We start from the raw sequence: 11,749 nt of genomic DNA, 5'->3' as shown, positions 1-11,749 counted from the left end.
CCTCCTTGTCCTGGTTAGTTTTTTGTTTTTGTTTGTTTGTTTTTGTCAAGCTGACACAAGGCAGAGGAAACTTCAGCTGAGAAAATGCCTCCACCAGACTGGCCTGGAGGGCCCTCAACATTTGTGGGCTTCCTGCCTTCAGGTATGTGTTTCCTATTTCCCTCCCTAGGTCCTTCCTTCCTTTGTCATTTCCTTCTTTTCCAGCTATGGACTGGAAGAAATGCGAAACAGTTTCATGATTCTTGGGCATCGTAACCTCCATTGAATTCTTTTTCTCTGAGGGGAGTGCGCACGCGAAGATGTTTATTTACATCTGTGTTTGAGACAGAATCACTAGGAATTAGTGGCTAAGTTACTACGGTCTATTTTTAAGTGTAGCATAGTACTGAGACAAAGCTCATCTTAATAGTCCAATCACTGAAATTTTCATGCTCAGATTCACTTAATTATATAAGCCGCTTTGAAAAGACGAGAGAGAAACGCCAGCATGCTTTCGCTGCAACACCCAAGCAGGTTAAGACCTGAAGTTGACAGCGTGAACAGAGTGAAGGAAATAAAGTGGTTGAGAGACAAGGAAAGAAAAATACGTCTAAACTCGTTGTTTAGGAACAAATTCTATTTGCAAGGGACGCAAATAAAGGAGTACCAGTCCCAACGAGCCAGCCAGGAGTCGAACCTGGAATCTTCTGATCCGTAGTCAGACGCGTTATCCATTGCGCCACTGGCCCGCAGACATTCTGTCCTGGCCCAATGATGATCCTTCAGGCTTATGCTGCAGGGTTGCATGGGACCTGTAGTCTCTCTGGAGCGCTTCAGACCGACAGGGCATTCTGGGAGATTGCAGGACGTCACCAGTGCGAGGTTGTCATTGGTAGAACCAGGGAGCCACAACTACGTCACCGTGCGGCCTGTGGATTGGCGGGAGCGGTCGCAGGGTCCCCTCCGCCTCCGCTCTGGAGCTGTGAAGACGCTCTGGTTGTTAGGGCGACTTGTCCCGCCTCCCGGGGACTCTTCTCAGCTTTGTGATTGGTCCTTAGTATCAAGGAATCCCGGCGTGGGCCGCGCGAGGGAAAAGATGGCGGCGATGGCAGTCGGAGGTGCCGGTGGCAGCCGCGTGTCCAGCGGCAGGGACCTGAATTGCGTCCCCGAAATAGCTGATACACTGGGTGCTGTGGCCAAGCAGGGGTGAGGGCTGGGCCTCCGCCAGAGGAATACGGGATCCAAATTTGGGGACCAAGGAGGGCAGACTAGTCCCCCGCTGGGGATGAGGGCTTGAGACACCATTACTCCTTGAGTGGGGAAGACTTCGGCCCCGAGAACTCTGGGAGGCGTGTGGTCACCGAGTTCAAAAGTCAGGGGAGTTATTGGGTAAATTAAAAAAGGGACGCAAGTCAGCCCATCGAGGGCCTTGGAGGCCGAGATTGAGAGTAGAGGGAAGTATGAAGGGGCAAGCGAGAGAAGAGGTTAATCTGGCTGGGGAGGCATGGGCACTACTGAAACAAATCTGGATTCCACAGTCCTGGAGCCAGTGTTATCAGGGAAGGAAGAATGCTACTTGACTTGGTTGTCCATCTTTTCTCATTCATCTTTCTCTTGACGGTGTTTTGGGAAGAAAGGAACGTACAGTGTAGTGAAAAGTGTGTGCCCCAGACTGGGCTGAACTCAGTAGCCCGCGGGGTGATTGATGGCTTTGTAGAACTGTGCAAAATCAAGACAGTTTAAACCCGGTTGGTTGGATCTCCGGGTCCTCACTTTACATGATAATTCTGAGTCTCTCGCGGTTGTAGGTTTGATTTCCTCTGCATGCCTGTCTTCCACCCGCGTTTCAAGAGGGAGTTCATTCAGGAGCCTGCTAAGAACCGGCCTGGCCCCCAGACGCGATCAGACCTGCTGCTGTCGGGAAGGGGTAGGGACCATCCCATGTGCCCTTAATTATTATTAGAGGCAGCAATGGCTTCTGCTTTATAGGCCTTCATTTTCCTCCTTTTCTGACTTGGTTATATTGGTTAGTCCTGTGATATAGGTAACTCTTGTTTTCTCCATGTTTACTTAGTAAAAGCTGCACTCCCCATTCTTTATCTGAGAGAAAAGACTTGGTTTCCCCCTCTACTCGTTATTTCCTGCCGAGAACTAGAAATTGAGTAAACGCCAGACCTCAGTGAGTCTTTGTCTTTTCTCGGGTGGGGATGTGCAGACTGGAATACGCTCATTGTGGGAAAGCTTTCTCCGTGGATCCATCCCGACTCGAAAGTGGAGAAGATCCGAAGGAACTCGGAGGCGGTAAGGCATTTGATTTCTCTCTGGGGTCCTTTTGACGATTCGGTCTGATGTAGGTATTGTGGCACCTGCCTGTAATCTCAGCATTTGAAAGACTTTCACATTGGGGAGACAGTGAAGGAGGATTGAGAGCTCCAAGCTAGGAAAAGAAAAGGAGAAAAAAAAAGAAAGAAAGAAAGAAATTAGTTCTGTTATCAGACTGGGTTAGAGTAACTGCCACTCCCTAGAACTTGGTGAATCAGTACAGTTAAATGCTGGCTGTGGTGGTCACATCTGTAACTCAACAGATCTCTGAGTTGATTACATAGAGTACCAGGCCAGTTAGGGCTACGTTCTAAGACCTTGTTTCATTCCAGTTTTAGTATATGTGCTGCTGAAGTGAGCATAAGGCTCTGATTCAAAAAAATAAAAAAGTTTGAGTTCAAGGCTAGCCTTGTCTGTATAGTTCTAAGATAGCCAGGACTATGTAGACAGACCCTGTCTCAAAATTACAAAAATCACGGAGCGGTAGTGGTACACAATTTTATTTTATTTTATTTATTTATTTATTTATTTTTAGTTTTTCGAGACAGGGTTTCTCTGTAGCTTTGGAGCTTGTCCTGGCACTAGCTCTTGTAGACCAGGCTGGCCTTGAACTCACAGAGATCTGCCTGCCTCTGCCTCTGTGCTGGGATTAAAGGCCTGCACCACCACCACCCGGCTGGTACACAATTTTAATCCTAGCGTTTGGGAGGCAGAGGCAGGCGGATCTCTTTTGAGTTTGAGGTCAGCCTGGTCTACAGAACTAGTTTCAGGACTGGAGGCTGAGTGAGGAAGATTGCCTCCAATTCAAGGTCAAACTGACTTAGAGTGGCGAATTCCAGAACAGCCTGGGCCACGACGTTGGATCCAGTTTTAACTCCTCCCTACCTCAAAAGTATTTGGTTCCTAGCTCTCAGTGGTTTTCTCGTTCCCTGTGTTCCAGGCCATGTTACAGGAGCTGAATTTTGGGGCATATTTGGGTCTTCCAGCTTTCCTGTTGCCCCTGAAGCAGGAAGATAACACGAACCTGGCCAGAGTTCTGACCAACCATATCCATACCGGCCACCATTCTTCCATGGTATGGTTTCCTGTGTGCTGTGATAGTCGGCTGTGAGACGTACTTTTGCTGGATATACCCTAGTGCGTTTGGCTGAATTGAAATGTCAGTACTGCCCACCTTCCACCCCCCACCCCACCCCCCAGCCTCAAAGTGGTGTAGAGAGTTTCAGAACAGAATCTGTGGGGCGAGTGGTTCTGGGTGAGTCTTACACTGTAAAACAAAAGCAAGTCATAGAAAATACTTGATTGTTTCTAGTTAAAATAAAAGATAAGTTAGGTGTCTGCATATGGACATGTAAAAAATGCTGGGCGGTGGTGGTGCACGCCTTTAATCCCAGCCCTTGGGAGGCAGAGGCAGGCTGATCTCTGTGAGTTCAAGGCCAGAGCTAGTTCCAGGACAGGAACCAAAAAGCTACGGAGAAACCCTGTCTCAAAAATCAAAAAAAAAAAAAAAAGGACATGTAAAAAATATTAAACACAGATGTAATTAAATTTAAAAAAGCATATGAAGAGATTGTAATCTGGATCAAGGTCTTTTGAGGAAACTTTCTGGACCCAATTAGTTGAAAACTAACTAATGGTACCTGTTCGTATGCAGTTCTGGATGAGGGTGCCCTTGGTGGCTCCAGAGGACCTGAGAGATGATGTCATTGAGAATGTCCCAACTTCACATACGGAGGAGTACAGTGGGGAAGAGAAGACGTGGATGTGGTGCGTCGTCTCTTCCTGCTCATCCTGCATGGGGTTGGGGCTCCTTGAGCTGTGAGTCACGTGCATTTGACGCTATTTTTGTTTCTGATTCTGGGCAGGTGGCATAACTTCCGGACTCTGTGTGACTATAGCAAGAGAATTGCAGTAGGTAAGTCCGCAAGGGTCCTGGGATAGGAGTAACCTCCTAGGAGTAAGAATCAGCAGGCTGGGCGTGGTGGCCCACTGCTTTTCATCCCAGGGCAGGGGACGCAGAGGCAGGTAGATCTCTTTGAGTTCAAGGCCAGCCTGGTTTACAGAGCTAGTTCTAGGATAGCTAGGGCTGTTACACAGAGAAACCCTGTCTCAAAAAAAACCCCCAAAACCAAAAGCCAACAGTCTTAGGATTGGAGCGATGGTTCAGTGGTTAAGAGTGCTTACTGCTCTATTTTGAGGACCAGAGTTCAAATCCCAGAGCCCACACTGGATGGCTCACAATTGCATATTAACCCTAGCTCCAGAGGACCTGATGCCCTCTTCTGGCCTCCATGGTACCTGCACACACATGGTATATGTACATACATATATGCTTGTGACATAAATAAAAATAAAAAAACAAAGATCAACAGTCTCGTGAGGTTGGGGATGTAAGTCAGTTGGTAGAGCACTTGCTTGCTTATATACATGAAGCCCTAAGTAAGCTCCATACCACACACAAAACCAGATGTAAAGGCACGTGCCTGCAGTCCTAACACTCAGGAGATGGAGACAGGAGGATCAGAAGTTCACGGGAGTTCAGTGTTATACTGGGCTACTTGAGACCTGCTCTGAAAACAGAACCAGCACTGGCCAGTCTAGTTTCTTGTACCTTTTTTTTTGGGGGGGGGGGGTCAGTTTTCAAGACAGGGTTTCTCTGTGTAGCCCTGGCAGTTCTGGAACTAGCTTTTGTAGACCAGGTTGGCTTCGAATTCACAGAGATCCGCCTGCCTCTGCCTCCCGAGTGCTGGGATTAAAGGCGTGCGCCACCATTGCCTGGCCTGTTTTCCTGCATCTTTAATCCCTGAACATAGGAGGTGGATCTCTGTGAGTTTGAGGCCATCTAATACTATACAGTGAGAACTTGTCTAAAAAAAGGGAGAAAGAAGTGAGTTCTGTGTGTGTACTGGACATTTTGGCTGCTTTCCTTGGGTTCAACCACCAGTTTTCAACAGAAGGAAAAAAAAAAACTTGTACCCAGTAAAACAGGGTTCCTTGCCGAAACCTTCCACTGTGTAAGGCAGGGTTCCCTGCCGAACCCCAGGTGATAGGCCTTTTTCTTCCTTTGTGTAGCTCTTGAAATTGGGGCTGACCTCCCGTCTAATCACGTCATCGATCGTTGGCTTGGAGAGCCCATCAAAGCAGCCATTCTCCCCACCAGCATTTTCCTAACCAACAAGAAGGGATTTCCTGTTCTTTCTAAGATGCAGCAGAGGCTGATATTCCGGCTCCTCAAGGTGGGTAGCCCAATGGTATCGCCTGACTCACTCACTTTCACTTGACTTTTTTCCCTCTGGAAGAGGGACAGGTGATTGTTCTCTTTGTGATTTCTGGAGAAGGAACCAAACTTCATGAGAAATGTGTTATATAAGTATTTAAAGTAAGAGGCTGGGTGTTGTGACTTACACACCGTTCATCCCAGCACTGGGAGGCAGAGGCAAGCAGATCTCTGAGTTCTCAGTCAGCCTGGCCTTCCAGGACAGCCAGGCCCTGTTTGTCTCAAATAAACAGGCAAACAAATAAGAAGTTAAAGGTCCTTGTGTGTAGGGAGTGTGGAGTCCTTGTGTGTAGGGAGTGTGAAGCTCATTGCACTCACAGATCACCAGAGAAACCAGGAATGTTAAGCATGCAGGATTGTCTTTTCAAAGGGAAGGAAAAAATTCAGAAAGCTTGGACTATAAGTGATCAATAGCTTGGAGACCATATCAAACTTCTACAGCCAGGACTAGCGGTGACTAGTAGTCAAACCACCCTTACATTATCTGTGTAGCCAGGGATTTCCCCAAGCTCTCAGATGTGGCTAACAGCCCAAATGACCTCTGCACTATCTATATGACCAAGACCAGGCCAGATCCTTTCCTTAGGCCTTTAAGCTAGTACAGGTAACCTATCTCTAGAACCCGTCTTCTTGGAAGAAACGACAGATACTTTTGAGTTTTGATGTAGTTATTCCTCCTTGTGCACCAGGGATTGTATTATCCCAGTAAACATTTTCTCAAATTCTACTGTGTTTAAGTATGTTGGCAATGAACCGCCTGGCGTCAGACTCCAGTCAGGCTGAACTGGATTTTCATTCTTACTTCTTTGGGGATTGTGTTCCTGCCTGTCATGTTCCTGCAGGGACCCCCCTCACTTGTGGCCCTTTGAGTCAGGATGATGCTTTTTTGGCAAATGAGGACTTCATAGATTTATCAAAGCCCCACCTTTTTTGGCACCGGTAATGTCGCTGGAGAACTGGGGTGTGGGTCTTATTTTATGTTAGGGCTTTTGGTCATAAGCCATAATGTCTAAGGATCATGGTTTGTGAGCTGGGCCTAACGCTCTGACTTCCTCACAGTTGGAGGTGCAGTTTATCATCACGGGCACCAACCACCACGCAGAGAAGGAATTCTGCTCCTACCTCCAGTACTTGGAATACTTAAGCCAAAATCGTCCTCCACCCAATGCTTACGAACTCTTTGCCAAAGGCTATGAAGATTACCTGCAGTCCCCACTTCAGGTAGGTTTGGTGAGAAAAGGGACCAGAGGTTATTCAGCAGTTAAGAGTATTGGCTTCTCTTCCGGAGGACCTGGTTTGATTCCCAGCACTCCCCTGGTGGCTCACAGCTATGACTCCAGTCCCAGATTCGGGTGCCCTTTCCTCAAGCACTGCCTGCATGTGGTATACTTTTCAACTGAAAAAATAATCTCACAAAGCCATAATAACAATAATATAATAATAATAATAATAGCAAGAACTATGTCTTGAGAGTAGGTGATCCAGGATCCTACTTAAAATTCATGAAGCAATGGGAGATTTTTTTGATATTTTGGCCATTTGCCAAAAACTGGCCAACTTGTTCTCTCTTCTCATTTATCAGCCACTGATGGATAACCTGGAATCTCAGACATACGAAGTATTTGAAAAGGACCCCATCAAATACTCTCAGTATCAGCAGGTATAGTGTTGGCTTCAGGGTGGCAGGGCACAGGGTAAGATCAGTGAAGAAGGGATCATAGCTGAGATCTTTTCTGTCTTCCCCACCCCCCAGGCTATCTATAAATGTTTGCTAGACCGAGTACCAGAAGAAGAAAAGGAGACCAATGTCCAGTGAGTGCTTTTCTTATGTTCCCAGGGAGCTCTGGGCCTGTATCTCCATCTGCTCAGTTTGCTTGACTCTCTCTTTCCTTAGGGTACTGATGGTGCTAGGTGCAGGCCGGGGTCCCCTGGTGAATGCATCTCTCCGAGCAGCCAAGCAGGCTGACCGGCGGATAAGGCTGTATGCTGTGGAGAAGAACCCCAATGCTGTAGTGACGTGAGTAGCAGCCTGCTCGCTGGGTAGCTTGTCCTGGGTCCCAGTGTCCAGCTCCAGTGCTTCCTTTTTATCACCTCTGTTTCAGGCTGGAGAACTGGCAGTTTGAAGAATGGGGGAGCCAGGTGACGGTTGTCTCTTCAGACATGCGGGAATGGGTGGCCCCAGAGAAAGCGGACATCATTGTCAGCGAGCTTCTGGGCTCCTTTGCCGACAACGAGCTGTCCCCCGAGTGTCTGGATGGAGCACAGCACTTCCTGAAAGGTTTGTCCAGGTCGGGTGGGAAGCGGTTGGTTGGTCTGGGAAGCAGCCTGGGGAATCGGATCAGATCATATGGCTGCAAACTGCTGCTTGCTAGACTAGAAAATGATACCCACTATCAAAACTTCAGAGAGCTAAAAGTGGGGGGAACTAGAGATTCTTTACCTAAGGTCTGTGGACTCCTTGAGTTATCATAATGTGTATGCACTTAGAGGACCAGGGAGTAGGATCTAGCTTAGAGCATTTACCTAAAAAGAGGCTCAGGGTACAACCTCTACCATAGGGTGGTATTTGACTTTCATGGGGTGTTATGATCCCCACAAAATTTCAAAACTGTCAGATTACAGATACCCGTCAGTGGTGGGCTATGTACATGATGTGGTCCCATAGGATTATGTCATCAGGGACATAGTCACCTTAGTTTGTGTAATGACCGTTGTTTTTCCATAGTCATTTAGCAGTCACTGCAGAATTTGTTGTTACTAAGTAGTGTCCGACTCTATGGCTCTAAATTAGTCTAAGAGTGGAACCCTATGGCAGGCACATCAACCTGCCTTCCTGCCATGCCCATAGCAGCCTTGACTTGGCTTGTTTTATTGTTGGAGCCTTCAGTCAGTACAAACATGCTATTTCCCTCCAATTGGAAACTGATTTGACCCCGTTGCTCTGCAGATGATGGTGTGAGCATCCCTGGAGAATACACCTCCTTCCTGGCTCCCATTTCTTCCTCTAAGTTGTACAATGAGGTCCGAGCCTGTCGGGAAAAGGACCGTGACCCTGAGGTAAAGAGCTGCTTTTCTAGAAGGTGGGAATATTCTTTAGTCTTCTCTATTTTCTTCTGTGGAGCAGATGAAGAAGTGAAAGAAATTGGGACTGAAGGAGGTAGTTGAAGAGAAACAGTGTTTTTGTCTGTTTCTTTGATTCTGGGGTTTGAGCTCCCTCTGGGGAAGTTGGTACCTCCTGTCGGTGTCCTCTAGTTCTTGCTCTCTTCCTCTGTGCGGGCACAGTTTGAGATGCCTTACGTGGTTCTTATTCTGCAGGCACAGTTTGAGATGCCTTGCGTGGTTCCTACTCTGTGCAGGTACAGTTTGAGATATCTTACGTGGTTCTTATTCTGCAGGCACAGTTTGAGATGCCTTACGTGGTTCGGCTGCACAACTTCCACCAGCTGTCTGCACCACAGCCCTGTTTCACCTTCAGCCATCCCAACCGAGGTAAGTTCTCGCATGGCCATCCTGATTGGGAAGGGTGTGAGCTGTCCTGCTTCCTCCCTTGTTATCCAAGTCTGCGCATCTAGTCCTCTGGGGCTAGATCTTACTCTACGTTCACCAAGTCGTCTAGGGTTTCTGGTCCCTTGTCATCCTCCCTCATCTTTCCTATCAGATCCTATGATTGACAACAACCGCTACTGTACCCTGGAGTTTCCCGTGGAGGTGAACACGGTGCTGCATGGCTTTGCAGGCTACTTTGAGACGGTGCTTTATCGGGACATCAGTCTGAGTGAGTGACTGGGACAGTATCAGAGGGCATCACAGCATGGGTGGCATTTGTTCAATCTTATGTTCTTGGGGCTGCTCCAGAATACTCCTTCGGGTCCAGCACACTAATTTAGCAGGGGCCCAGAGTCAGGGAGTGGAGATCTTTGATTCTTCCTTTCGTGATCACAGAAGATCACAGGTGGGAGGGAAAGTGGAGCCTCAAGGATGCCGTTGTTTCGTCTCCACAGGTATCCGTCCAGAGACCCACTCTCCTGGGATGTTCTCATGGTTCCCCATCCTCTTCCCCATTAAGGTAGGAATCACCTCTCCGGCTGTAGGCTAAGGGAGAATGCCTGCCCGTCGGCTAGGTTGCTGTAACCCATGCTCTGCTCTGTCACTTGCTCTGAGAAGTTGGTACATCTTGGTTGGGGTTACCTAAGTGACTTACCTGGACTCCCCGCATCTCTGACCACTCCTGCCCAGTCTTTACCTGGGACAGGAATCACTTTTTACGACTGTAATTTGCATTTGTCTCACTATTTAACCCCTTCAGTGCCTTGCCGCTGCCCTCAAGTGAAAATCTGGAATGATGTTGTACGGGTTGGTTGGGTGGATTTTCCTGTCTCCCAACTGTCGTCGCTAGCGTTTTTTCCTCTCAGCTTTGCCTGTGAGGGTCTTTGCTCATCTAGCCGCCCTGCTAACTGACCTAGTTTTCCGGGAACATTCCTACTGTCAGATCGTTTTCCAGGCCTCCTAGCGTCTTAGGTGTTTTCATGGCGTCCTGTCCATACTCATAGAATCACTACCCTTTGTCGCTAAGTGTTCCGTATTTTAACACAGCAGGTAAGTTGTGAAGGTCAAAATATTTTGCTCTGTTTATCTTTTTTTTTTTTTTTTTTTTGGTTTTTCGAGACAGGGTTTCTTTGTAGCTTTGGAGCCTGTCCTGGAACTCCCTTGGTAGACCAGCCTGGCCTCGAACTCACAGAGATCCACCTGTCTCTGCCTCCCAAGTGCTGGGGTTACAGGCGTGTGCCACCACAGCCCGGCTCTGTGTTTATCTTTTGTTGTTTGGTTTTGAGATAGGATTTGAAATTATGGCCCAAGTTGGCTTTGAATTCCTGGTCCTCCTGCCTCAGCCTCTTGAGTGCTGGGGTTATAGGTTTGTACCCCACATTTGTCATCTAATCTCTGCCTAGCCTAGTATAATTTTCTTACCAAGCATCTCCCTAATCCTCCCTGTCTTTTCCTTTACAGCAGCCCATCACGGTGCGTGAAGGGCAGAGCATCTGCGTGCGTTTCTGGCGATGCAGCAATTCTAAGAAGGTGTGGTACGAGTGGGCGGTGACAGCACCAGTCTGTTCTTCTATTCACAACCCCACGGGCCGCTCCTATACCATCGGTCTCTAGCCCTGTGTGCAGTGTCAGAGCCGTGGAAGCGCTTTGAGTTCTGTCCCCACAGCACAGAAGGTGCAGGACATCTGCTGTATGGTTCACCTGTGAGCCTCCCTGCCCGCCCGCCAGAGAGGACCGCTTCAGTCTGCTTTCCTACCTTATGTCACGGTGGGCGAGGGGTAGGCATTCCAGGACTAAGCATGCTGGTGCACACCTCTGATCCCAGCACTCTGGAGGCAGAGGCAGGTGATCTCTGAGTTCAAGGCTAGCCTGGTCTGCCTAGTGAGTTTCAGGCCAACTAGGGCTGCATAGTGAGACCCTGTTTCCCAAAAGGAAAAAAAAAAAAAGAACGGGACACAAAGCACGGACCTCAAAGGCCTCTGGCTCGGGCAGGAAGGATTAGTAGTGCAGGGTGTGAAGCAGCATGGACAGGAACTCAGCCTTCAGAGCAGGGCTCGGGGGAAGCAAGGTTTGTGGAACAGCCCCGAGAACGTGCACTGAACACATTTCCAGCCTTTGCCTTATTCTGTTGTTTGGATGGCTTTGTGTAAGGAGGAAACATAAATAAAGTGAAGTTATGGCCTCTGCTACTTTCTGCCTGTTGTCCTCCGCTTCCCGTAAATCTGGGCATGCTGGGTCTGCGCTCCTGCCTTACCTGGGATCCAAAGGACCTAAGAGGCTGAGTGAGAGCTGGGGGTGTTCCTGGTAGAGCACACAGCATGTGGTGATAACCTGTGAGGTCCTGAGTCAGACGTCCCCTGCCCCCACACCTCCACACACCCCTCCCCTGGGGCTTCTGATTGTCGGCTTTCTGACTGGTCCATTAGGCCCATCAGTCTCTTCTCTAGGAAAGAGACACAGCCTTCGCTGTTAGTATTCAGGCATCTGCACTGGCCTGCCCTTGGAGCCTATGTCCTCAGCTGTAGCCAATAAGAGCACCTCCTGTGCACATTCACTACGGTCCCTTTTAAAAGGGCCTTGCCTGTCTCCCATCCTCTCTGTGTCTCTTTGCTCTTCTGTCACTCC

General features: G+C 48.4%; 1 protein-coding gene and 1 non-coding gene across 3 annotated transcripts; one reads left to right on the top strand and one right to left on the bottom strand.

The window, feature by feature from the left end:
• Prmt5 (protein arginine methyltransferase 5) lies at window positions 1-11,313 on the top strand. Of its 2 annotated transcripts, none has more exons than XM_041633963.1 (17): window positions 1-142; window positions 1,788-1,906; window positions 2,195-2,280; window positions 3,242-3,376; window positions 3,956-4,068; window positions 4,167-4,216; window positions 5,374-5,537; window positions 6,638-6,799; window positions 7,161-7,238; window positions 7,332-7,390; window positions 7,473-7,595; window positions 7,681-7,856; window positions 8,526-8,635; window positions 8,974-9,067; window positions 9,237-9,353; window positions 9,580-9,644; window positions 10,586-11,313. In XM_041633963.1, exons 2-17 carry the CDS (start codon window positions 1,804-1,806, stop codon window positions 10,736-10,738), a joined length of 1,788 nt encoding a protein of 595 aa, XP_041489897.1. In that variant the 5' UTR covers window positions 1-142; window positions 1,788-1,803; the 3' UTR covers window positions 10,739-11,313. The 2 variants fall into 2 exon arrangements, with proteins under 2 accessions (XP_041489897.1, XP_041489896.1); XM_041633962.1 differs by lacking the exon at window positions 1-142 and adding an exon at window positions 1,032-1,185.
• On the bottom strand, window positions 656-728 carry Trnar-acg. Its single transcript has one exon. It is a non-coding gene; the product is annotated as a tRNA-Arg (tRNA).
• Window positions 11,314-11,749: the final 436 nt, after the last annotated feature.

Source organism: Microtus oregoni, unplaced genomic scaffold, assembly GCF_018167655.1.
Source record: "Microtus oregoni isolate MIOR12 unplaced genomic scaffold, Mior012 000045F_ref0000178, whole genome shotgun sequence".
NCBI lineage: Eukaryota > Metazoa > Chordata > Mammalia > Rodentia > Cricetidae > Microtus > Microtus oregoni.
Note: the sequence above shows the minus strand (reverse complement) of the source record. Positions and strands in the feature narration are given on the sequence as shown.